The sequence below is a fragment of the Mesoplodon bidens genome, assembly GCF_964165515.1.
Source record: "Mesoplodon bidens genome assembly, chromosome: 6".
Lineage (NCBI taxonomy): Eukaryota > Metazoa > Chordata > Mammalia > Artiodactyla > Ziphiidae > Mesoplodon > Mesoplodon bidens.
The window spans coordinates 116,316,044-116,343,686 of record NC_138162.1 but is presented as its reverse complement, the minus strand read 5'-3'; the positions used below and the strand labels follow the sequence as shown (position 1 = coordinate 116,343,686).

The 27,643-nt window shown below is 41.0% G+C and overlaps 1 protein-coding gene across 2 annotated transcripts; it reads right to left on the bottom strand.

The window, feature by feature from the left end:
- LOC308618890 (kynurenine/alpha-aminoadipate aminotransferase, mitochondrial) lies at positions 1–26,323 on the bottom strand. Of its 2 annotated transcripts, XM_081237210.1 has the most exons (13): positions 26,046–26,322; positions 25,308–25,476; positions 24,203–24,335; positions 20,882–20,956; positions 17,115–17,324; positions 16,013–16,078; positions 14,690–14,772; positions 14,170–14,266; positions 9,274–9,335; positions 8,942–9,006; positions 7,524–7,630; positions 1,450–1,551; positions 1–520 (listed from the first exon to the last, which is right to left on the bottom strand). In XM_081237210.1, exons 1-13 carry the CDS (start codon positions 26,110–26,112, stop codon positions 479–481), a joined length of 1,278 nt encoding a protein of 425 aa, XP_081093336.1. In that variant the 5' UTR covers positions 26,113–26,322; the 3' UTR covers positions 1–478. The 2 variants fall into 2 exon arrangements, with proteins under 2 accessions (XP_081093336.1, XP_081093337.1); XM_081237211.1 differs by lacking the exons at positions 7,524–7,630; positions 8,942–9,006; positions 9,274–9,335 and having other exon boundaries at positions 26,046–26,323.
- Between the last annotated feature and the right edge of the window lie 1,320 nt (positions 26,324–27,643).

The following is a 27,643-nucleotide window of genomic DNA, read 5'->3' as shown; positions in this document are numbered from 1 at the left end:
CTGTGCCATAACATAATGTCTGTGATACTCTTACTAAAAATTATGTATAACAGTCAAATTCTAACAATTTTTGCAACAAGCTATCATTACATTTTCTTCAAAATAGGAAAAGTTCACATTACATACCATTTTGAACATGATTGTTTGCTTACAAATAATTTACTGTAAAAATGTTATTTTCAAAGAAAATTTATGGGAAATGATAAAGCAACTACAAAAATCTTTACAATAAAATCCAGAATAAAAATATTTTTTTGTGGGTTGAAAATTTATCAACATGTATAGGTGGATTATAAATATATTTTGGCAATCTGATGGGTTCAAGGGCACTTTAAAAGTTGTCTAGTTAAATTACTACAAATATGACGTGTTTGGTGAAACCCAATCTATAAGTCTGACACCAACAATCATTTCTTCCTGCTAAAACATAGAAATAATTTATCTGAAAACCGTGAGTGCTGTGAAGAGTTCAATTTCTTCATAAAGATTCCTTTATAAGTTGGGCTAATCCCTGGAAGGCCTAAAAGTGAACAGAGAGAAGAATTAATAAAATTAGGATGCTGTTTAGGAAAAGTCTGTCATAACTTTAGAAATTTAAACAAAGAGTATCCATCTTAGGTTGAGATCAGACAGTGAAAAGTCAGGATTAACCTCAGTTTCATCTGGGTCAGAGGCCGTCATGTCCACTAATATACATAGATGGAAGCATATCAGAGGCCCAGGAAATTTTTCAAATCCTTATTCCCTCAAGATCATCATTTTCTCCCAGAACTGGAATTATTTTTTTCATATACTCTCTCACCTGTACATGCCTTCTGTATAGTTTCAGTTGTCCAGCTCTACGCATATATAACTTATGAAAAGCATATTTAATGACATGAGAAAGCAAGTCAATCAAGAACACACCCGGAGACAACCCATCTCCAAGGATAAGTATACACTCTTCTTACACTTACTGGACTCTTCAGTTTATGGCTCTTCTGTGGGTTCCCGACACATAGTTCTTAGGAACTTGCTTCTTGGTTTCCTGTAATCCTGGTTAAAGCTGGAGTTTGTGATTAAGCAATTACTTAACTCTAATCATTAATCTTATTCTATTTGACCCTTCCTCAAGAGATAGAGATAGATGGCTTCATGAATTTGTACTATGGCTCATGTTAATTCTATGAAGGAGTGAAAGAGGTTCTCTTTTTAACATGTTGATAATTTGCTAACACTGTTGAGCAGGTCTGACATGTATTCATGAAAGCAATAAGATTCAACTCCAATTTGGTCGCATCATTTGTCTATAGAAGCCTGGCAACTTCTCTGAATGGTAGTTTGTGACTTTCCAACTAATACCCATTTTGCAGAAACCCAAGGAGATATCAAATAATGTTGTAACTCACAAAATGAACACAAAAAATAAATGGATATCTAGTTTTACTCTGAAGAGAATATTGTACTCACCATGTCCATCTGCTCTGGAGAAGCTAAAGAGAAGGATGCTCTGAAGTAGGGGCAAGGAGCTGAACTATCAAGGTAGAAATTGTATCCAGGAACCATGAATATCTAAGAGAGTTTATGGAAAACAGGTAATGTACCATTAAAGAAAACTAAAAGAAAATATAGGTGAAATTAATCTCAGAGTGGATGATGACTTTTAAACTTAAAAAGCAGTGAAAGAAATCAGAAGAGAAAAATCAATTTATATAAAATTACTGCATGTCGTACAATAAAACTAAAAGCATAGAAATCAGTGTTTACGATAAATACAGCAATTCTACTTCTTCTCCATATAGTATAAAGAATGCACAGAAACAGAGAAAAAAACCTTAAAATGGACAAGGACAACTTATTCAAGAAAGAGAAATGGTAATAAACATGAATAAATGTTTAACATAACTAGAAAAGTAAAATAAATCCAAACAATGAAATATCATTAAAAAATATTTTATTTCATTTTTTAAGTTAAATTGTAGCTGATTTACAATGTTGTGTTAGTTTTGGGTATACAGAATAGTGATTCAGTTATACATATGTGTATATGTATATGTATATGTATATCAATCTATCTATCTATCTTTTCTTTTTCATATTCTTTTCCCTTATAGGTTATTATAAAATATTGAGTATAGTTCCCTGTGCTATACAGTAGGACCTTGTTGGTTATCTATGTTATACATAGTAGTGTACATATGTTAATCCCAAACTCCTAATATATTCCTTCCCCCCTTTCCCCTTTGGTAACCATAAGTTTGTTTTCTATGTCTGTGGGTCTATTTCCATTTTGTCAATAAGTTCATTTGTATAATTTTTTCAGATTCCACGTAAGTGGTATCGTATGATTTTTGTTTTTTTCTGTCTGACTTCTCTTTGTGTGATTATCTCTAGGTCTATCCATGTTGCTACAAATGGTATTATTTCATTCTTTTTTATGGCTGAATAATATTCCATTGGATGTATGTACCACATCTTCTTTATCTATTCATTTTTCAATGAACATTTAGTTTGCTTCCATGTCTTGGCTGTTGTAAATAGTGCTGCAATGAAACATTGGGGTGCATGTATCTTTTTAAATTATACCTGTCTCCATATATATATTCCCAGGAATGGGATCCCTGGATCATAGGGTAACTCTATTTTTAGTTTCTTAATGAACCTCCATACTGGCTGCACCAATTTACATTCCCACCAATAGTGTACGAGGGTTCCCTTTCCTCCACACCCTCTCCAGCATTTATTATTTGTAGACTTTTTGATGATGGGCATTCTGTCTGGTGTGAGGTGATACGTCATTGTCGTTTTGATTTGATTTTCTCTAGTAATTAGTGATGTTGAGCATCCTTTCGTGTGCCTGTTGGCCATCTGTATGTCTTCTTTGGAGAAATGTCTTTTTAGGTCTTCTGCCCAATTTTGGGTTGGGTTGTTTGTGGGGTTTTTTCTTTATATTGCGCTGTATATACTGTTTCTCGACTTTGGAAATTAATCCTTTGTCTGTCGCATCACTTGCAAATATTTGTTCCCATTCCGTAAGTTGCCTTTTTGTTTTCTTTATGGTGTCCTTTGCTGTGCAAAAGCTTTTAAGTTTCATTAGGTCCCATTTATTTATTTTTGTTTTTACTTCCATTTCTCTAGGAGACAGAGCACAAATGATCTTGCTGTGATTTATGTTAAAGACTGTTCTGACCGTTTTACTCTAGGAGTTTTATAATATCCAGTCTTACATTTAGGTCTGTAAACCATTTTGAGTTTATTGTTGTATACGATCTTTGAGAATGTTCTAATTTCATTCTTTGACATGTAGCTGTACTGTTTTCCTAGCATCCTTTATTGTAGAGACTGTCTTTTCTTTTCTCCATGGTATATTCTTGCTCCTCTGTCATAGATTAATTGACCATAGGTGGGTGGGTTTATTTCTGGGCTCTCTATACTGTTCCATTGATCTATATTACTGTTTTTGTGCCACTACAATACTGTTTGGATTACTGCAGCTTTGTAGTGTAGTCTGAAGTCAGGGAATGTGACTCCTTCAGCTCCGTTCTTCTTTCTCAAGACTGCTTTGGCTGTCAGGGGTCTTTTGTGTCTCCATACAAATTTTAAAATTATTTGTTCTAGTTCTGTGAAAAATGACCTTGGTAATTTGATAGGGATTGCACTGAACCTGTAATTGGCCTTGGATAATAAAGTCATTTTGAAAATATTGATTCTTCCAATTCAAGAACATGGTGTATCTTTCCATCAGTTTGTGTTGTCTTCAATTTCTTTCATCAGCATTTTATAGGTTTCCCATTACAGGTCTTTTGCCTTTTTAGGTAGGTTTATTCCTAGGTATTTTATTCTTTTAGATGTGATGGTAAATGGGATTTTTTCCTTAATTTCTCTTTCTGATCTTTTGTTGTTAGTGTATAGAAATGCAACACATTTCTGTGTATTTATTTTGTATCATTCAACTTTACTGAATTCATTGATGAGCTCTAGTAGTTTTCTGGTAGTATCTTTAGGATTTTCTATGTATAGCATCATCTCATCTGCAAACAGTGATAGTTTTACTTCTTCTTTTCCACTTTGGATTCCTTCTATTTCTTTTTCTTCTCTGAATGCTGTGTCTAGGTCTTCCAAAACTTTGTTGAATAAAAGTGGTGAGTGTGGGCATCCTTGTTTTGCTCCCGATCTTAGAGAAAATACTTTCAGGTTTTCACTGTTGAGTATGATGTTAGCTGTGGGTTTTTCATATATAGCCATTATTATATTAAGGCGTATTCCCTCTATACCCACTATGTAGAGAGTTTTTATCATAAAGGGATGTTGAATTTTATCAGAAGTTTTTTGTCTCTATTGAGATGATCATATGGTTTTTATTCTTCAATTTGTTAACGTGGTGTGTCACACAGATTGATTCGTGAATACTGAAAAAACTCAAAAAATACAAACATGTGGAGGCTAAACAGTATGCTACTAAACAACCAATGAATCATGGAATAAATTAAAGAGAAAATCAAAAAATACCGAGATAAATGAAAATGAAAACATGATGATCCAAAACCTATGGGACGCAGCAAAAGTAGTTCTAAGAGGGAAGTTTATAGTAATACAGTCGTACCTCGGGAAACAAAAAATCTCAAATAAACAACCTAACCTTACACCTAAAGCAACTAGAGAAAGAAGAACAAACCAAACCCATAGTTAGTAGAAGGAAAGAAATCATAAAGATCAGAGCAGAAATAAATAGACTAAGAAGACAATAGAAAAGATCAGTGAAACTAAAATGGAACCCGGGTCTCTGACTCACGGCAGGAGCAGAGGAGGTTATAGACCACATCTTTGAAAACTGTGCGTGAGTCAGAACTAAGCTGGGTTGTGTTAAGTCTTTGAGGTTGTTGTCTAGTAAAATCATGACATTCAGAACTTTAAGAAACTGCTTGATTTTTCATGGTGTAAATCTGGCCCCTGGTTGTTGAAGTTAGGTGAGCTGGGAATGAAATGATTTGGGGGCGTTCTGGGGAGAAAATTTCAAGGTAGAAGATGAGTTTGTTTTTTTTGTTGTTCTGATTAACAATGAAATGAAAACCATAATTTCTACCAACATTGTGGAACAGCTTAGGGATGAGCCAGAAGCAAGTTTCTGTAGAGAAGGAGGGGATGATAATAATCTCCTTTCAAGATAACCAAAATTTGGGCTAAGGCAGCACTGATAGAGATTACTTAGAAAAGGTAAAGGTACGTGCAACAGGGTATATGGAATAAAAGAAAGGGACTGAAAAAAAATGACAATAAATATGAAGTCTGTATCCTTAGCTCCTAGTTCAGGGATACACACATCAAATGTTCTGGAGAATAACGGCATTGATAAGAATGCAAAAAAAAAAGTAATAAAATTGATTTATTGTACTAAAATGCACTTATATGAGTTAAGTCATTTAAGTATTTATTAAGCACTTTCTATGTGCTGTTATTAGCATTAAAACAATTTATAAAGCATGAGTCCTGCGGTCAAGTATGATGATTACAGGGAATGAATGACTTTACCAGGGGAGTGGATTGGCTCTTGGGTCCAGGCAGCCAGTTCCCAGCTCTGATCTCTAGACTGTCTCTTATGCTCTAGCACAGGAGTTTGCCAACAACAACATGATCTATTCTTTGTACTCACTGCCTCAAGACAAAAGTGATACTCGAAACAGAACTTGGTGTTTACAAAAGAGTGAGGAACATGATAAAGGAATTAATTAATGGAGAACGGTTGATTGATTTTGTAAATTGGAAAGCTACACAGAAGCCTATTTAGATGTCTCAGCTTAATTAGTGCCTCTGAATGAAATCTAAGTAGACTTATGATTTAAGTACAAAAGGAGAAAAAAAACCTAGAAGAAATCCTTGCGGGCTAATTTTAAGTGAAAAAAGCAGGATATAAACTTTTCTGTGTTATTTTAGTCATGTAACATAATTGCAGAGCAGTATTTTAAAAAAAACCAGACTAAAAAATGGGCAGAAGACCTGAATAGATGTTTTTCCAGAGAAGAAATGCAGATGAACAACAGGTACATGAAAAGATGCTAAACATCACTAATCAACAGGGAAATGCAAATCAAAACCACAAAGAGATATCACCTCACACCTGTAAATATGGCTATTAACAAAAAGAACACAAATAACAAGTGTTGGCGAGGATGTGGAGAATAGGGAACCCTCCTCTGCTGTTGGTGGGAGTGCAAATTGGTGCAGCCACTATTGAAAACAATATTGAGGTTCCTAAAAATCTAAAAATAGAGCTACCATATGATGCAGCAATCCACTCCTGGGTATATATCCGGAAAAAAGAAAACACTAATTGAAACAGATACATGCACCCCAATATGCATTTCAGCATTATTTATAATAGCCAAGATATAGAAACAACCGAAGTGTCCATCAACAGATGAATGGATAAAGAAGATGTGGTATGTGTGTATACACACACACACACACACACACACACACTAGAATAGTACTCGGCCATAAAAAAGAATGAAGTCCTGCCATTTGTGACATGAATGGACTTGAGGGGTATTATGCCCCGTGATATAAGTCAGAAAAAGAGAAATAACATGTTATCACTTATATGCAAAATCTAAAAGAATAAAACGAATAAATACAACAAAAAGAAACAGGCTCACAGATAATACAGAACAAACTAGTTGTTACCAGTGGGAAGAGGGAAGGGGGGAAGGACAAAATAAGGGTAGAGGATTAAGAGGGACAAACTATTAGGTATAAAATAAAGAAGACACAGGATTTATTATACAGCAGAGGGGATACAGCCAATATTCTATAATAACTTTAAATGGAGTCTAATGTTTAAAAATACTGAATCACTATGTTATATACCTGAAACTAATGTACTATTGTAAATCAACTGTACTGTAATAAAACAATAATTTCATAGCCAAAATACTAGATGTGTACAACCTCTTCAAGAAAATGTATCACAAGTGATCATAAAATCTGGGTGGTCAAATTATGGGCTATTTAAAAAATTTTCATTATGCTTTAATGAAGTATAATGCTATCATGAGTATGCTTTACTTTCATAATCAGGAAAAAAATCCTTCTATTGTAAATACTAATGGCTTATATTTATCAAGCATTTACTATATGCCAGGTATTAGTCTAAGTGCTTTATCCATATTGACTGCTTTCATCATAGCCACCCTAAGAGGGAGGGATTCTTATTATCTGCATTTTCCAGATGAAACTCAGGAAGGGCAGCTCATCCAGTGCCACATATCGGGGCAGGACTGGGATTCACACCCAAGGACGTGGCGCCAGAGAGTGTACGCTCTTAGCCACTAAGCTAATCAGTAGCTGAGCTGAATGACGGTATTTCCCCTGGTTTAGACCAGGAGACTAATTCTGTAACCCAAAATCTATTATGATCTTAGTAAGGAGATAATGTATCTGATAGGCAAACATTTTCCCTTGGGTTGGTGGGCAGTGATAAACATCTCTCGCCATTTTTATTAAGATATTACTTTAAAGAAAAAATATAGCTTTCCTTCCTGTTTTACCTCTTTCTTAAAGGCTTTCTCTTCAATCAGTTTTCTTACATCATGAAGGCCCTTAATTTTGACCCATAAAAACATTCCAGCAGTAGGAACATGCCATTCTGCCAAACCTACAAACAAAAGAAGAGAAGAAATGTTTCCTGAGACCATTTTTGATGATGTCAACTATATCACTGAAATGACAAATTGCAGTAACTGTAAACGAGTATTTCCAAAAAAGTTCCTTTGGTGATAGCATTTTAAAAAAATATAGTTTTAGGAGTCCTGAAAATTGGTGTTCTGAGTTTTATTTTAAAAAGTGAGGGGAGGGTTTGAAAGGGAGAGAGGGGACTCGTGTATATTTCTGATTTTAGTGGGTCGCAGGGCAGTGCAGGAAATCCAGTGCCATGCTCACCTCCCTTTCTTAGAATTGTCCCTAAGCCAAACGTGGCTCTTTCAATTTTAGAAGAGGATTCCTCAACCCTTTCTAGAGCCTTCTAGCGTTTCAATAAATCCTATCATTTACATAATCGTTCAGAAGTCCAATGAATTGAAGTTTTTATTGCAATGTAATTAAGAAGTACTTAAAATTCAGGAATTCCTGGTGTATTTGTAGGCTTTATATTTCATTGAATATAAGGATAGAGAAACCAAGAAGGAACAAGAGTTATTTTGATTTTGATTATTACCTTTAAAAAAAAACCTTGATGTTGATTAAAACCTTTTTTTCAACTTCACTATAGGAAGTGGTAGACTAAGTACTCTTATCAAAAAGATAGTAATTGTGTTTTTACCAGGACTACAGAGGGAACAAGATATGAGGGAAATAAGAACTGAATACTTTGTATTTACTATTATTACTACAAAAGGCATTTTTAGTGGTGTAATTAAAGCCAGGTAATTAATTTTACTTTCTTCCTTAATAGAAAATTAAATCTAAAGCATTCTGAAATCAAATTAGCAATAGAAATACTACAGATTAATGAGGTGAATGATTAAAAGTCAAATCATCTGTAATGAGAAACCCACCTTAGACTGTACTTAGTTTGTACTATTGTACTGTTGTGTCTTTATAGAGTCTAGTTAGCAAAGGAATATGTCATGTCACAATTCCTCTTCTATTTGGAGCAAAATTTTGAAAACCTTTTGAGTACAGATATTATTTAGCTTTAAGTAGATTATTGCTGGTGTTAGACTAATTGGCCATTTTTCTTTAAACCACAGATTCTTTGCAGCAGTCAAGTATAGTAGAAATGCGTAGAATTGTGCCAGGGTTTGTGCTGTTACTTCTGAGACTATTTATAAGGTAACATTTTCTTGACAAAGAATACTCCTGGACCCTGTTTCCTTCCCCAGGGTTATTAACAATACCCTGTGGTGTGTATCACTCACTCATATAAGGGCTACTGTTCATCCCAGGATAGGATGTAAGTTCCACTCACCACTTAACCACTTGTCTGCAGCTGCCAATAATGCGTCCCTCTGCTTCCTATAGAAATCAATAACCCTAAAAGAACAATAAAATGAAAAGGATGTGTTTAGTACATTGATGGCAGAAATTAAAAGGCTCTGAAGTCCAGTCTGTAAGAATCTATTTTCTATCTTGATGAAAATGTTGAATTCTTGATGAGGGAATAGAGCATATTTATTTGACCTGTTGGGTGGTAAACTTTTTACCATTGTGGTTTTTCCATTATTTTGGAATAATTCAAAAATGAAAATTAATAGAGTGAAGTCCATTTCTATGTAAAGTATGGAAGCTAAAATACAGTACCTGTCTACATGAGCCAGGAAGCCCTCTCCTCCCCATTGGTACAGAAGCTGTGATACCAGGAGCTAAACGGGATGAGACAGTAATAAGGTCATCATTCATCCTCTAAAATGTGTTTTTTGCCCAAACGTAAAAGCAAACCACTCTTGATCATGTGCAAACCACCCTAAGAGGATGCTACAAGCTGTACCAAGCTTTGTAGAGCCAGCGATTTATAATAAGGTTGATTATTAACAATGACAAGAATAATAGTAAAAATAACAAAATATTTATATGGTCTTTCCTATGTGCCGGAAACTGCTGTACCATATGAACGTATTTCAGCTAAGTTGATCTTCGTAATACCCTTATTAGGCAGGTCATGATTTCTAATATACTGAGGAAGAGACTGAGGCACGAGGTGAAGTTAACTTTCCTGAGGTCACTGCTCCTCAAAGAGCCTGGACTTAAGTCAGACTGTCCAGTCTGAGACCCACCCAATAACTGCCACCCTGGATGGTCTCTAAATATAAAACACATACAGTCGCAGAGGGTTTCTACAGGCGTGTGCTCCGTTTGCCATGTTTCTGATTGGCTGAAGGCTTCCCTAAGCTATGTGGCTGACAGGGTCTTGGTGCTCCAGCCTGTTGTCAGGCCTGAGCCTCTGAGGTGGGAGAGTCAAGTTCAGGTCATTGGACCACCAGAGACTTCCCGGCTGCACGTAATATCAATTGGCAAGAGCTCTCCCAGAGATCTCTGTCTCAACGCTAAGGCCCACCTCTACCCAATGGCCAGCAAGCTCTAGTGCTGGACGCCCCATGCCAAACAACTAGTAAGACAGGGGCACAACCCCTCCCATTAGCAGAGAGGCTGCCTAAAATCATACTAAGTTCAATCTCACCTCAAGAAACAAAAAAAATCTCAAGTAAACAAGAAGAAAACAATAGCAAAGATCAATAAAACTAAAAGCTGATTCTTTGAGAAGATAAACAAAATTGATAAACCAATAGACAGATTCATCAAGAAAAAAAGGGAGAAGACTCAAATCTATAGTATTAGAAATGAAAAGGGAGAAGTAACAACTGACACTGCAGAAATACAAAGGATCATGAGAGATTACTACAAGCGACTCTATGCCAATAAAATGGACAACCTGGAAGAAATGGACAAATTCTTAGAAATGCACAACCTGCCAAGGCTGAAACAGGAAGAAACAGAAAATATGAATAGACCAATCACAAGCACTGAAATTGAAACTGTGATTAAAAATCTTCCAACAAACAAAAGCCCAGGACCAGATGGCTTCACAGGCGAATTCTATCAAGCATTTAGAGAAGAGCTAACACCTATCCTTCTCAAACTCTTCCAAAATATAGCAGAGGGAGGAACACTCCCACACTCATTTTACGAGGCCACCATCACCCTGATACCAAAACCAGACAAAGATGTCCCAAAAAAAGAAAACTACAGACCAATATCACTGATGAACATAGATGCAAAAATCCTCAACAAAATACTAGCAAACAGAATCCAACAGCACATTAAAAGGATCATACACCATGATCAAGTGGGGTTTATCCCAGGAATGCAAGGATTCTTCAGTATACACTAATAAATCAACGTGATACACCATATTAACAAACTGAAGGATAAAAACCATATGATTATCTCAATAGATGCAGAAAAAGCTTTTGACAAAATTCAACACCCATTTATGATAAAAACTCTCCAGAAAGTAGGCATAGAGGGAACTTACCTCAACATAATAAAGGCCATATATGACAAACCCACAGCCAACATCATTCTCAGTGGTGAAAAACTGAAACCATTTCCTCTAAAATCAGGAACAAGACAAGGATGCCCATTCTCACCACTATTATTCATCATAGTTTTGGAAGTTTTAGCCACAGCAAGCAGAGAAGAAAAAGAAATAAAAAGAATCCAAATTGGAAAAGAAGAAGGAAAACTGTCACTGTTTGCAGATGACATGATACTATACATAGAGAATCCTAAAGATGCTACCAGAAAACTACTAGAGCTAATCAATGAATTTGGTAAAGTAGTAGGATAAAAAATTAATGCACAGAAATCTCTTGCATTCCGATGCACTAATGATGAAAAATTTGAAAGAGAAATGAAAGAAGCACTCCAATTTACACTCCTAGGAATAAACCTACCTAAGGAGACAAAAGACCTGTACGCAGAAAGCTATAAGATACTGATGAAAGAAATTAAAGATGATACAAACAGATGAAGAGATATACCATGTTCTTGGATTGGAAGAATCAACATTGTGAAAATGACTACACTACCCAAAGCAATCTACATATTCAATGCAATCCCTATCAAACTACCAATGGCATTTCTCACAGAACTAGAACAAAAAATTTCACAATGTGTATGGAAATACAAAAGACCCCGAATAGCCAAAGCAATGTGAGAAAGAAAAACAGAGCTGGAGGAACCAGGCTCCCTGACTTCAGACTATACTACAAAGCTACAGTAATCAAGATAGTATGGTCCTGGCACAAAAACAGAAATATAGATCAATGGACCAGATAGAAAGCCCAGAGATAAACCTACGTACATATGTCACCTTATCTTTGACAAAGGAGGCAAGAATATAATATAATGGAGAAAAGACAGCCTCTTCAATAAGTGGTGCTGGGAAGACTGGACAGCTACATATAAAAGAATGAAATTAGAATACTCCCTAGCACCATACACAAAAATAAACTCAAAATGGATTAAAGACCTAAATGTAAGGCCAGACACTATCAAACTCTTAGAGGAAAACATAGGAAGAACATTGTTTGACATAAATCACAGCAAGATCCTATTTGACCCACCTCCTAGAGAAATGGAAATAAAAACAAAAATAAACAAATAGGACCTAATGAAACTTAAAGCTTTTGCACAGCAAAGGAAACCATAAACAAGACAAAAAGACAGCCCTCAGAATGGAAGAAAATATTTGCAAATGAAGAAACTGACAAAGGATTAATCTCCAAAATATACAAGCAGCTAATGCAGCTCAATATCAAAAAAAAAAACCAATCCAAAAATGGGCAGAAGACCTAAATACACATTTCTCCAAAGAAGATATATAGATTGTCAACAAATACATGAAAGGTTGGTCAACATCACTAATCATTAGAGAGATGCAAATCAAAAGTATAATGAGGTATCACCTCACACCAGTCAGAATGGCCATCATCAAAAAATCTCCAAACAATAAATGCTGGAGAGGGTGTGGAGAAAAGGGAACCCTCTTGCACTGTTGGTGGGGATGTAAATTGATACAGCCACTATGGAGAACAGTATGGAGGTTCCTTCAAAAACTAAAAATAGAACTACCATACGACCCAGCAATCCCACTACTGGGAATATACCCTGAGAAAACCATAATTCAAGAAGAGTCATGTACCAAAATGTTCATTGCAGCTCTATTTACAATAGCCAGGAGATGGAAGCAACCGAAGTGTCCATCGACTGACGAATGGATAAAGAAGATGTGGCGCATATATACAATGGAATATTACTCAGCCATGAAAAGAAATGAAATTGAGTTATTTGTAGTGAGGTGGATGGACCTAGCGTCTGTCATATAGGGTCAAGTAAGTCAGAAAGAGAAAAACAAATACCCTATGCTAACACATATATATGGAATCTAAAGAAAAAAAATGGTTCTGAAGAACTTAGGGGCAGGACAGGAATAAAGACACAGATGTAGAGAGTGGACTTGAGGACATGGGGAGGGGGAAGTGTAAGCTGGCACGAAGTGAGAGAGTGGCATGGACGTATACACACTACCAAATGTAAAATAGATAGCTAGTGGGAAGCAGCCACATAGCACAGGGAGATCAGCTAAGTGCTTTGTGACCACCTAGAGGGGTGGGATAGGGAGGGTGGGAGGGAGGGAGACACAAGAGGGAAGAGATATGGGGACATATGTATATGTATAACTGATTCACTTTCCTATACAGCAGAAACTAACACAACATTGTAAAGCAAGTATACTCCAATAATGATGTTTAAAAAAAAATTAGTTCCAGAAATTGAACAAATGTTATGATCAAAATAAAGAGATAAATTGACAAAAAAACAAACAAAAAAAGCCCCCAAAACACATACAGTCAATACATGAAGTTATATAATATATTCAGAGATTTTCTATCCAAAATGGAAGTTCTAAATGTTGTAAGTGGATAGTGAAATTTGGTTGATAACAGATACAGAAAATATGGAAAAAGTCCCCAACTTGATAAAACACGGGGACACGTGCACTTTGTGGAATGTATAATGTCAAAGAAATGTCCATTCTACCTAAACTACGCCTTTTGAGTTGTTAGGTAGCAGTCCTGTCCTTATGGTTGGTTCTCAAGATTGCCTTAGGGATGGGTCCAATCATTGCTCAAAGCTTGTGAAGAAATTTATACATTCGCTGCAAATAATTTTACTGTATTTAATTAAAATACATTCCAGCCGCTGTCTGTAGGGAGCTTAGCACATGGGCAGTGAAGGGAGAGGTCGGGCCGCCATGCGGGTTGGAACCCTTGCTCTCAGATTCCAGGACAACGAAGCTAACGGTGTGTTACTTCACCAAACCTCTTCTGTCCTGTCGAGTCCAACACAGTTTTTATGGGATTCCTGAGCTAGATGCCAGGACACAGCTGAATAAGATCTCTGACCCTCAAGGAGTTTGGTCTACACTGTGAAACAGCACCAGGTCCATTCAAATCTCTTTTGGCTTTTAGAGCAAACATCTGCTGTGCGTGGTCTCCTAATTCAGTCCATGTGGAACTAGAGATGCAATCAGTGATTTCTCTCCCTGCCATGTTCACTCAGTCTTATTTGCCAACATCTATTTTGTTTTATGATCTGATTCAAAAAAATTCCTATCTCCTAAGTTGTCCATACCTGGGCAAAAGTGCTGGGGTGCATTGTTGAAACTTGTATGTGTAAAACAATTCTCTCGATCAAGGGCTTTGGACCAGTTAGAAACCCTATTCGCAACCTGCGCAAAGAGAGAAAAGGCACAATACCAACCCTGCATTAATAATTAATACCATGTTAGTGATTTCATGGGGAAGAATTTTGTGACCTGGGGACAAACACACTTAGACAGTTAACACATTCTAATAAAACTACTTACTTAAAATACACATTTAAACTTAATTGTACACTTAAAATAGACCATGTATTTCTACATGTGCTCTTTCATATATGAACCAAAAACCTGACCAGTCCCCCTACAGCTATAATTTAATGGCCAAGTATCTTTGACCACTGGGGACAGATTGGGAGAAAAGCCTGGTATTAAGTCAATCAATTGGGGATACAAGCATCTTAAATGAGAAGAACTGTTTGCAGTAAAAGATGCTGAGGTGCAGCCTCTGTCACCTTTAGATGCAGCCTGAAGGCACAGCCAGGGCCTTACCCAGAGGACAGGACTTTGGAAAAAGAGTCAGCTCGGATGACACGCCCATCAACATCCATGGAGAGAAAAGTCGGTGCCCAGGGCTTGAAATGGAAGAAAAATACTGTTGGTTTGGGAAGTCTGTTAGAGACCGTATCCCTACTTTGTGCGGAGAGTGGGGAGGAATGGATTTGGAGAACACTAGGACAAACATCCTTTTTCTTGTCTTCATCTCAGCTCCTTGAAATGGAGTAAGAACCAGAGATGTGTGTTCTTCTGTTCGCATCTGCCGATCTTCACGGCTTTTCTGCCAAACACACACACACGTCCTCTCACTTGCTCACGATGCCACTCCCGTGAGTTTAGAGAAACCTCACACGGGACCTCCTTGTCCCAAGGCTTGAGATCCAGGAGGAACAGATTTCGAGGAAGGATTCAAGAAAAACTCGTTTGGAAAAGACCAAAACGAAGAGGGCCATCAGCATTCAGGGCTGTTTAGGAAGAGAATGCTGCCCCTTAGACCAACTAGAAACACGAAAAAGGTGCAGATGAAGCTGAGCCGTGTAGTCAGTATGCAGTGCTGAAACTTCCATATTTACTTCAAAAGTAAATGCCAACAAGAAAGGGGGCCAGGGTCGTGTTGAAGGTGGGCGGCAGGCAGACATGGTATTCAGGCAAACTAGATAAAAAGCCAAGAGTTCTGTTTCTTCTCCGTAGATACAGAGTGGGGACTGAGTGCATGTGTTTGTTGTGTGCAGCCCTTAGAGCAAATACAGTGTTGGATTTTGCGGAATTGGGCCTTGGGGTCTGTACCACTACTGTTGTCTCCTAGGACACCGTGCTCGTGGACAGTGGTGTACGTATATAGTGGGAAAGGATCTAAAAGCCCATGATTCTGCAGGAAAGTCCCCGACCCTAAGTGACAGGATGGCGAGCAGGCAGCCTGATGCTGGGAACGCCCCTCCCCTGCCCAGCACCACCTCACTGAGGGAGCGCGGCCCTCCTTCTCCTTCCGCCTGGACACGCCTCCCAAGTCCTCCGCCCATCAGCCACCCCCGAGACACTGAGGTTGACACCCAAGGAGACACCCACTCCGTACCCCTGGCCCGAGGTCTAAGGAGCCACGACCTGGATTCGGAGTCCAGACGACCCTCACCCTTGACTCACTCGGGCCTCCACGTGCCTGGCACAGAGCGCCAGCCACTATTCTAAAGGGAAGGGATTGCTGGAAAGCGCAGTAATACCAGATGAAAACACTCCGCAGCCTGGGGCTGAACTCTAATCGGCACAGGAACTGACAGCCACTTATCTACTGACTGTGGGCTGAGCCGACCCTGCACGTACCTTGTTGAACTGCATAAAATAGTAAGGGTCGTCTTCTATGATGAGGAAGTCATATGTTCTTGCGAGCTAAAAAAGGTTAAAGGAGCATATTTATTTCTTCAGAGCGCTCGAAGCTGAAAATCACTTGGAATCCTAGTTCTTGGTACTCATTCATTCATTCATCCAAGACGCTACTGAGGGCTCTGTGTCCTAGGAGCAGGAGGAGGACAGGAAGCAGCCCTAAAAGCTCCGTCCTCAGGGAACTTACGTTCTGGTGGGAAAGACAGGGAACATGAGCCAGTGGATAGTGAGCAGAGGGTGAGGAGGGGGGTTCTGAGGGCTGGGCCGAAGGCTAAAGAGGGTGATGTGTGAGAGACAGTGACACGGGAGCTCCCGGAGGGCTCAGGCCGGCCGGAAGGACCCGGCGTGCCGACGACAGGGCCGAAAGTTTCAGACTGAGGGACCAGGAGCAAAGGCCCTGGGGGTGAGAAGGTACTTGGCATGTTTAAGGGACAGACGTTTGTAGAAGGCATAGGTGTGTCAGGGACAGAAGGCAGGCTGTGTAGCTGCACCAAGAAGGCTGTGAGAGACCCCAGCCTGAGAACCGAGGCCCGGGCCGCATCGCTGTCTGCGGCAGGTGAAGGACTCCGATCTTGTGTTAAGTGCAGGGGAGCAGATGGAGGCGGGGGCTGTAGATCTACACTTGAGCAGGACGGACACCCCGAGCCGGGGGAGGGAGCTGTGAGGAGGGAGGCAGTCATGGGGTCCGGGAGGGTGGGCGGCCAAGGAGACGGTGGGTTGGGATAACGTTGGTGCTGGGAGCCACGGGATGGATTGGAGGTGGGGATGAGGGGAAGACAGGAGGCAGAGAGGGGAGGAAGAGGCGAGTTTAACACTACACCAACAGTAACATCTCTTTCAACCAAAATGTCCATTAAAGGGCAAGGAAAGCCTCATAGCAAGAGCGTAATGGTTTCTTGAGTTTAAATTTATGGGGACCCTTTTATTAAAAATCATCTTCCTTGAGAGCAAGAGGCTAATCAGAGAAGGAGCTTGAGCGCACTCTTCTGAAGGGTCCGAAAGAAACAAGAACACAGCCACATAGCACATTCTTTGAAAATACCTCATAAATTTCCTTTTTGCGGTTAGTTGTTAATGAGTTGCCGGCAGGGTTGTTGCCATTTGGGACAGTATAAAGGAATTTGGGGGTGTTTTTCTTGGGGTTCTTTGAATCTTCTGGTTTCCATTTGGAAAGTATTTCTCTGAGGGAGTCTGGAATAATCCCGTGTTCATCACTGGAAATGTTAATAATGTTTCCGCCCAGTGGTTGCATCTGTGGAGGACAGGAGAAAAGAAAGCCCAAGACTCAGACATGATACAAAATATCATAGTCACTGGTTCTTACAGTAATGAAAATGTGACCATTTATACCCTTAAACACAAACCTGCACTCATCCCTACACCCAAGGGCTGAGGTTGTATTTTCTGATTCCATTGTTGCTCCCGTTAAGCTTCCATTATGGTTCAAATATATTCCCTGTCAATTCCTAGAGGAAGGGTAGACATCCCTGCTCATATATGTCAGGCTTGGCCAGGGGTCTGGCTTTGGTCAATAAATTGCGTGCAGAAGTGATGGGTGTTCCTTCCAAGCAGAAGCTTTAAATCCCAGCTTGGGTCTCTCGTTCCCTGTTCCCTCTGCTCTAAGACTGGCAGCGGTCCAGATGAGGCTGCTTCTGTCACTCTGGGGCCTGGGATGAAGATGGCACAGAGCTTGATGGCCTGACCGTGGACACGGTGTGTGAGAGAAAGACAGGACTTTGCAGCCATAGGCCAGCGAGATAAGGAGTCAGATATTCCATAGCATAACCCAGCCTCTTCTGACTGTATCATCTTTATAATTATGGTTACAACTGCTTCATAAAATACGAGTTTATTAAGGAATTTTTTTACATTAATCATATAAAGCATCTGTGATGCTAATACATAAAATAGTTATAAGCAGAGGTGATATTCAAAATATTGGACAAGTGATATAGCATGGGCACTTCAGATACATCCTGTAGGCCCCATGCCAGGCCAGCATTAGCTCTGTACCATGGGGGGTTCAGGGTGGTCTTAGGAGAGGGGCCAGGGGAGCCAGGGAGCATAATGGCAGTGGCTCATCAAGGCATGTGGAAGTATTTCAATACTGTACCAATTGCAGAGGCTGAAGTTGAAAGTAGTGGTCTTGCTTATAGACATAGTTTTATAAAAGTCTTGTATTTTATGTTTTATGTTCATAAAGAAAAAATTGGGACTTATTAATAACAAGCAAAGGAAACCATCAACAAAATGAAAAGACAACCTACAGACTGGGAGAAAATATTTGCAAACAATGCAACTGACATGGGATTAATTTCCAAAGTATACAAACAGCTCATACAGCTCAATATCAAAAAACAAAAAAACAAAAAATAAACAACCCAATCAAACAATGGACAGAAGACTGAAGTAGACATTTCTCCAAAGAAGACATACAGATGGCCAACAGGCACATGACAAGATGTTCAACATCCCTAATTATGAGAGAAATGCAAATGAAAACTACAATGAGGTACCACCTCAAATGAGTCAGAATGCCCATCATCAAAAAGTCTACAAATAATAAATGCTGGAGAGGGTGTGGAGAAAAGGGAACCCTCTTGCACTGTTGGTGGGAATGTAAATTGGTGCAGCCACTATGGAGAACAGTGTGGAGGTTCTTAAAAGACTAAAAGTAGAGTTACCATATGATCCAGTGATCCCACTCCTGGGCATACACCTGGAGAAAAGTATAATTCAAAAAGATACATGCACCCTAATGTTCATAGCAGCACTATTGACAATAGTCAAGACATGGAAGCAACTTAAAATGTCCATCAACAGATGAATGGATATACAATGGAATATTACTCAGACATAAAAAGGAATGAAATAATGCCATTTGCAGCAACATGGATGGACCTAGAGATTGTCATACTAAGTGAAGTAAGTCAGAGAAAGACAAACATCATATGATATCACTTACATGTGGAGTCTAAGACAAGGATACAAATGAACTTATTTACAAAACAAACAGACTCACAGACTTAGAAAACAAACTTATGGTTACTAAAGGGGAAAGGTGGGGAGGGATAAATTAGGAGTTTGGGATTAACATATATACACTACAATATATAAATAAATAAACAGCAAGTTCCTACTGTATAGCACAGGGAAGTATATACTCAATATTTTGTAATGACCTATCATGGAAAAGAATGTGAGAAAGAACATATATATACATATATCTGAATCACTTTGCTGTATACCTGAAACTAACATGACATTGTAAATAAACTATATTTCAATAAAAATTAAGAAAAAAACCCCCAATAATTGAGTGAAGTTCTTAGAAGAAAATTTTTCAAAGGATATGCAAACACACATATTAGTGGTCAAATGTAGACTTATGCACTAAGTGAGGATAATCCAGACCCTACTTATGGCAAATTTTAAAGGTCTTAGACTTTAAAAACACATCTACATGAATAAAACAAGTTCATATTGGGCCATGAGGTAAACACACATGACTCGTCAGCATATTCCCTCACAGTGTGGCATTGGTTTCTGTTTGGGTGTGTGAAAACGTGTGTGCATCATGCTATTTTTACATAGATACAAGTTTTACATTTACAGGCATTGTGTAATCTTACATCTTTGGAGTTCAGGAAAATAATGAATAATTAGTATCCAATGATTAAGGCCATTATTTTACTTTAGATTTTCAAATTGTGGTAAAATATATATAACAAAAAATCTGCCATTTTAACGTGTGGGATTCAGTGGCATTAATTACATTCCTAATGTGTGCATCTCTCACTAGCAATTTCCAAAATCTTTTCATCACTCTAAACAGAAAGCCTGTAGTCACTAAGCAACAAATCCCCATTTCCCCCTCCCCCAGGCCCTGGTAACCTCTCATCAACTTTCTGTCTCTATGAATTTGCCTATTTTTGATATTTAGTACAAGTGGAATCATACAATATTTGTCCTTTTGTGTCTGGCTTCTTTCTCTGAGCCCCTGCAGTGATGGGCAGTGCTTTACTCCTCAGAGAGCCGGTAAGGCTGATGGTTAGACAGTTGTTACACTGAGTTGAAACTGTTTCCCTGTAGTTTCCATCCTTTGATTCCAGTGCTATGAACCTGAGGACATGCACAGACAAATCTAACTCCTCTGTCACATGGCTAGCTTTAATGTACTTGAGGACAATTCTCTTGCCCCTGTGGAGTCTTCTCTTTCTGCAGAAAAGAGCATAGTTCCTAAAACAATTCAACCTATGGTATTACTTCCATTTCTTTGTTCACTCTGGTCGCTTTTCTCCAACGGTGCTCTAGGCTGTATTCACATCGACCCGAAAGTATTGTGCCCCCGACAGTGGTGTGTTCAGCCCAGGGCACAGCAGAGCAGGTGATCCGATTCCCCATTCTGGATATTAAAGTCCCATTAATTAACACTGGAGAGGAAACTCCTAATCATACCATGTTACTGTACAGTTATTCTACATTGACATATGATCATCCTTAGGCATGTGGTAGTATAGATGGTAGTGAAAAATGTGTTTGTAAATTAAGTCACATTTCAGGTGGAATATTAAGCAATCTGGACATGATTTTGCACAACCCAATTTTAGCACCTCTACATTTAGACTTTGTAAGGAGAAATGTGTAAAGCAGAGGGTACATTTCACATATTTTGCATATATTAATGATTCTCCTGTTGAAGAAGAAAGATGCTATTTTATGTTTCAGTGGACAGATAATTCTCAGGGTGCAGTGGTTTCTTATTTGTTATAAGAAAGAGAGTTGCCTTTTGTCGAAATGTGTACTCACAGCCTGAATTGTTCCTGAATAAATAGGTTCATTGACGAGGATATTATCTCCAGGATTAACGATCATTTCAAATACCTAACAAAAGAAGCATAGGTTAGCTTGGTTAGTTTGGTTTCCAGTCTTAGAAACCCCCCGCCCCCTTTTTTTGTTTTTGGTTTGGGCTCAGTAGGATTCTAGAGAAGGAGTTGGCAAGTGTTCTGTAAATGCCAACAGATGGGACGTGTTTTGTGAGCCCTGGTGTTTTCATTGCAACTACTCATCTCTGCCTCTATGGTGAGAAAGCTGTAGACAGTACATCAGCTGATGGTGTGGCTGAGTTCCAATAAAACTCTATTTACAGAATCAGACAATGGCTGGCTTGTCTCTCAAGCCATAGTTTGCAAACCTCCATTCTAGGTTTAAAAAAAATATATATATATATATATATATATAACTGGTTTGGCTCCTAAAATTCATGTATTCCTTCTTTGAATAATTTAAAAATCCTTGCTATAAGCCAGGACCTGTGGAGACAAACTGATGAGTATAGTGGGATGGTTTTTACCCTCGTGGAGGTGCTAGTCTACTGAAAGCTAGATTCTAATCAAATAACTACTCAGATAAATGCATATGTAAAAGCGGTGATAAGCGCCATTACGTATAGATGCCAGCGCCCTACGTGCTCATTGTAGGAGGACTTGGGCACTAAGGGAACTTAGAGCATTCAGGGAGGGCTTCCCTGAGGAAGTGACGAGTAGGAGGAGGGGTGACAATACGTACACAGTTTGAGAAACGGAAAGAATCCTGTGGCTTGAGGTGGAGTGTGAAGAGGAGACTGGAAGGAGGTCAGAGGGAAGTGGGCAGAGAGCATCCAGGGAGGTCTTTGGGCCAAGTGAGCCCAGTGAGAATTTTAAGTCGAGGGCGGGACCGGGGAGTCAGGTGACCAGACAGGCATTTGAGAAAGTCATTCTGGCTGCAAACTCAAAGTATCAAAAAGGAACGAGAGTACAGGTGGAGTCTGGGAAGTTTTTAGGCTCATTTGGGAGGTTTTTGCTGCAGTCCTTGGGAAAGGTAAGGGACGTCTGCATGGGTTGATGATGGTGGGGCTGGAGAGAACGGAGCGGCATTTAAGAAATCAGAACCAGCAGACCTAACTGTGGACTGAGGGGGCACGAGGAAGGAGAGGTGTCAGGAGGGACCCCTGGATTTCTGGCTATGCAGGTGGGGAGGTGGTGGGAGGAGTGCCACTGACTGAAAAACGCCCCCAACGCTGTCTGTTCTGAGGGAGAAGCAGATGAGTGTGTTTTGGTCTGAGGTGCCTTTGGAACAGCCTGGGATGGATCAGGTGGGTCGGGGGATGCGTGGATGTGCAGGGAGCCTGGAGTTAATGGCATGGACGTGATCGCCCGGGTGTGATGCCCAGGGAAGGTGTGTGTGTGAAGGGGAAAGAGGTTTGGGGGCCCAGCCTCACGGGGCTCCCATACATAAGGGACACTGCAGGGGCGGCAGGGCAAGGCGGAACGGGAGCATTGCAGAAAGGAGGGGGGCTCAGCAAGGGTGAAGGAGACTCAGAGGTCAGGGAGGACAAGGCCCACGAATCTCGGGGGATCTTGAGGATAGTATGATGCCTCGTGACATCAGTAGAGCCACACAGGAGAGTTTTCCAGCCTAAATCACAGGGGTCCATTCTGACTAAATCTTACACGAGTCAGAGAATAATCCTTTCCCAACCTGTGACATTTCACAATCCCCAGGTCAAGCCTCTCCTCCCTATATCATTATAACAAATTAGATCTCTTGACAAACAGCATGGCCACTATCCATTGAGACAGAAGATGGGACATTTTTTTCCAATTTGGACTAGGATATTCCATTTACTTTTCCTTATGACCTTTTGGCATTTTATGACAAACAGAATCTTCCTCTGCTAAGTTCATTGATTCAGGATTTACAGGGCCTCCTAGGACCAAACAGATCACTGGGGTGGCTTGTGTATCATCTGTGGATCAGATGAAAACCTCATCACATTCATTGCCCATGTCAATTAGGGGACATGAGAAAGTCAAATATCCTAAATGAGGAGGGAGGGCTGTTTATTATCTGAGACACGGACACCTAAAATAATATCCATCCTGGAGAACAAAGTGGGAGAAATATTAAACCGGATTCTCAGGAGGCCTCGGGAACAAGCATGGCTTTAAGCCAGTGAGTTACTGATGCATTTGGCCGTCTATGCTCTCTTCCTCTTTGATATGACTGATGTTGCAAGAGACAAAGAAGAAACTTTCTTGTGCATCTTTCTGGAAAAAAAAAAAAAAGGCATATAGTGTCTTCCTAAGAAAAGAAATTCACTGAAGTCCTTTTTTTCCCTACTTGTCTGGGGCATCACAAATATTTCTCTTCAACAATAAAACTGAAACAGCAGCTAATCCTTTTGTTTTTCCTAATTCAGTCCAAAAAGAGGGAGGAAAATTATAGTCTTATTACTTTAACACATTATTATGTAATAATAATTCAATTAAAATTCATTAAAACTAACCAGCTTTCACATTTACATAAAAAAGAAGAGCAAGAAAGCTACTCTGCTTTGAGATAAACAAGAGTCATGCTTTCATCTAGATGTGAGGACTGAATGTAGAGCCTCCTTATCCAGGACTAATTATTCATGAAAAAGAAAAGAAAAAATAGATGAAACTGAGAACCATATATGCAGTCTCTTTATCGGGGGATCCCCCAGTGGTGGTTACCTCTGTGGAGCTCCTGGAACCCAGGAGAGAGGCAGAAAGAGAGAGAGAGAGAGAGAGAAGGAGAGAGAGAAAGTAACCCAGAGGAGAAGTCAGCGACAGACACAGACATATACATAGACCTGGAGAAGCACTGCCAAGAGGGAGTCAGGGTACAAGAGGCAGCTGGCACAGATGATGACACCAGCAGACACACAAAGGAATGACGTTTGATCTCGGGGGTATCAGGATACACCCTCGAAGAATTTAAAAGTCATGCATTGAAATGTCATAACCACAAACATAACTGAAATGTAGCCTGAATCTCCAAGCTAGATGAAAGTAAGCAGCGCTCACTAAGCTGCAGGTAGGGGTTGAGTTTTTCCTGAACGGGACTCTTGTCCTAATGACTCAGAGCTCTCAGTCATTGATGGTGGGATCTCTGTTTAAGAGAAATCAGGTTGGTGAATGTCTTTAAGTTCCACTTATGGTTCTAGGTGAAGACAAGGAAGCCTTCATAATCCACAGAACATGATGCTCTGTGGCTAAGGGAGAGATGGCCGTATGGGTGAACATAGTATTTGATTCTTCCCGTGGGTGCCTTTCCTTCCAGTCTTACCTTACAGAGACCTTCTTGGCTGCCACATGTGACACACATGTCCATTTGTCCTTGGCTGGGTGGATAATGGATGGTGGGAGGATTATGCAATTTTACTTGTAACTGTTTTAGCCAAGATAACAGCTCTGGGACGCTAAAGCATAAAATGCATGTAAAAATTGACAGTAGTGAAAATCATAATAATAGTAGACAGGAACTAAATGGTGGCTTTATACCAGGCACTTTAAAGGTCCTCAAATGCTTTTTCCCAATATTAATATATTTACTTAAAAGACAAGGCAACAGACTTAGAGATTAAGAAATCCACATAAAGTTAACCAGTTGGTGATTAAAAGAGCTGAGATTTGAATCTACAGCTTTCTCACTCCAAAGCCTGTACTTTTTCTTTTACATTAGAGCACTCACTGCGTAATTCATTTTTTGTTTCCCTTAGGGAGATTTCTGTAGGATACCTGGAAGTGCAGGTTCAGTAAGTTCTTTGCATCATGGAAAGAAAAGCCTAGGTATACATTATATACGATACAATTTTTATGCACCCAACATGCATTATTCTTGAATCACAGAGCAAACAGGCTTTAATAAAGTAGAATTCATAGACACTCTGCAAGTTACCCTTTATCACTGGAAGAAGACCAGCTAAGGAAAGCCTTAGAATATGTGTTCCAGTTGCCTTTATGAAATTAAACACATCTGAACTGAGGGCAACACGCTTACATAGCTGCCTGTTTAGAAAGGGAACTTAATCATTAAAAAAATTCCCCAGGACCTAAACTGGCTGCTTCCTGGGTCATCCTTTTCCTCCTTTCTCCTACCCTGCTTCAGCTAGCTATTGTCTCTCTCTCTTTTATTCCAGTCTCAGCTCAAATGGTACCTACTTTCAAAAGCCTTCTCTCCCTCTCCTAGTCGTGTAAGGTTGAGAAGCAGTCCCTGGCGTCTTAGGCATTCAGTATCATTGCTGCAATTATTTTTTTTCTAAAGCTCTTCCCCAAACCTTCCTCACTGCTGAATACCCAGTTAAAAAACGCACACGTCACTCTATCAGTGGGCTGTAGAATATTGCTCATGAACATGACCCAACAAGGTTACATTGTCTACTGATCAGTACCCGGCACTCTGAGAATACTGCAGAGCCCTCTTCATCATCTCTTCATCAAATTGGATGGTCTCTTTGTTTTCTGTGGTGATAGTCGCAGACTTGAAAGGGAACATGTTGGGGTTTGGTGCTCCAGTCGCCAGGGAGAGGACAGATTTCGATGACTTGCCCAATATCTCAGCTACAACAAATAAGGAGGAGAAGAAGAAACACTTTCAGTGAAGACTTTCCTAAACAGAGACGGTGCAGCTTGTTGCATTAAAGTCAGTAAAACTTTAAAGTGTAACGGTTTCTAGTGATACAATGCTAGTCTGAAAGAAACATAGAAGATGCCTTTGTTTGTGAACCGACCTCACCGGTGGAGGAACTAAGGAATAGACACGTGCATCTAAGAAGGCGGAGTGATGAGGCAGACAAGCCAAGGGCCACAGTAACAGAAAACGGTTTTCCACTCGGCCCGTCCCTGCCCGGCTCCGCGCGCACCCCTCTCTCTCCGGCGAACCCGCCCTCCCCACTCCGCACGCGCCCGCACGCCGAGCCGAACCCCGACTCCTGTGCCCGGAAGAGCCCTCTGGAGCCGAAGCAGGACGTGTCCACAGCGGCCTGCCCTCTCTCCACTGCTGATGGCCCGCCCTCGTGCCCGTTCCAGCGCGCCTTCCGTGCCAGGTGTGCGCAGAGCCGGGCTCAGGCCGCCCCGAGCAGCTGTGCGGGGACCGCCCCCTCCAGTGGGAGAGCAGGGCCCGGACTCACCCATGACTCGAAGGGCGGAAGGCTTTCTGGCCGCGCTCGCAGCCGTGATGAACCGTGTGTAATTCATTCTCGGATTCCAAGCGGCAAGCCCCGCCTTAGGTGGTTGAAGCCTGGGAAAACCAAGGATCCGCGTCAATCCTGCCCCCTGATCCCGGCCCTGGAAAGGCCACCTCTGCTGTCCCCCGCGTCTGGTCTGGCGCGTAGCAGGACTGGCAAAGTCCGCTGGCAGGTTAGGATGCGTGCCCCTCCCGCCCCGCGCGACGCGGCCTATGGCCACCGGCCGCCCCTCCAGCGGGTTTCCAGCCCTGTGACCACGCCTCCAGGCCCTTCAGCACACCCACTGGCCTCGCCCCGCCTGGCCAATCCCCACCCCGGCCGGGCATCCAGTGCGTCCCCGCCCCCCGGCAGCGCCTCACGGCCCGGCCCGCCCTCCACGCCTGCACACTGGTCTCCGCCCCAGGCCGCGGCTCCGCCTGGAGACCTGGCCACGCGCCTCCAACCTGGCCATGTGTCTTGGCGCAGGAGGTTCGGGGAGGCTGGCCGCCTGCCTGAACCAGGGCCTGAGTCAATCCAAAACCCGGTCTGACTCCTGACCCTGCAGCTGGAGCCGCCTCCGGAAAGCGCCGTGTTGGCCGGGGCGCCGGCGGGGATCTCCCTGAGGGGCTGGTGGCGCGGGGCCTGAATCCTCTGTGCCCAGGTCCTCGAGGGCCAGCCGCATGGCCTGGCTGCCTGAGCAACAGGGCGCAAGACTCCCCTCAGAAGGATAACTGTAGACAGCCTCCTGGGGAGTCACCAAAGCGACGCGGGTGACTTCCAGAGCCACTGTTTTCAAGATCTGAGCGTTTTAGAGTGCGGATGGAGCGCTGATAGAAATTTTGGGAGAATCACTCTGAGGGTCTCCTCAAATTTTAGCGTCTCCCCTCCGCTTGGGTTTTTTTGACCACTCAGTGTAGATTTAGGTTGCAAGTGTCGATCCAAAAAGATGCCTGTCTTTGGGGCCAGCACCTTGTCCCCTTTTCTCACAGAATAATCCTTGTCCTCACACTCCCACCAGTTTTAGCCGTGATTTCTCCTTCCTGAATCATCCAAATGGAATGCACAGGCTTCCATGTGAGCCCTGAATGAGAGAAGATTTGGAGACAGTCTCTCTTTTTTAATTCTTAAGTGGGTATTAAAGAATCATTTCTTTTCACCAAATTCCACCCTGGATTCATTCATTCGGTAAGCATTATTGAATTCTTCCTGCATGAGTGAGTATTGACCCTCGGCCAAGGGCTTTCTTAGACATAAATCATTTGGTCTTGGAGACACGTCTGCCCTTAGTAGGTCCTGGCAACCACAGGATAAGATAACCCAGGGAAATCTTTATGCCCCCAGCTGAGGAACACAGGGAATATCATTAGAAAGCTACTAGAAACCCAAGCGGGGATGGAGTTCTGGATTCAGAGACTTCACGTGGTTTAAATCAGGGGTCCCCAACTCCCAGGCCACGGGCCAGTACCGGTCCATGGACTGTTAGGAACAGCAGGGGGTGAGCAGCGGGCCAGCGAGTGAAGCTCCGTCTGTATTTGCAGCCGCTCCCCACCGCTCGCATTGCC

What these genes read in the sequence shown, in the direction of transcription:
- LOC308618890 (XM_081237210.1), bottom strand. Translation starts at nt 26,112, where the DNA reads ATGAATTACACACGGTTCATCACGGCTGCGAGCGCGGCCAGAAAGCCT. An exon ending in TTCCGCCCTTCGAGTCATGG is followed by an intron (nt 25,477 to 26,045) that starts GTGAGTCCGGGC and finishes TATTTGTTGTAG; the next exon opens with CTGAGATATTGGGCAAGTCA. An exon ending in TGCAGACAAGTGGTTAAGTG is followed by an intron (nt 7,631 to 8,941) that starts GTGAGTGGAACT and finishes TTTTGTTTGTAG; the next exon opens with GTTTGGCAGAATGGCATGTT.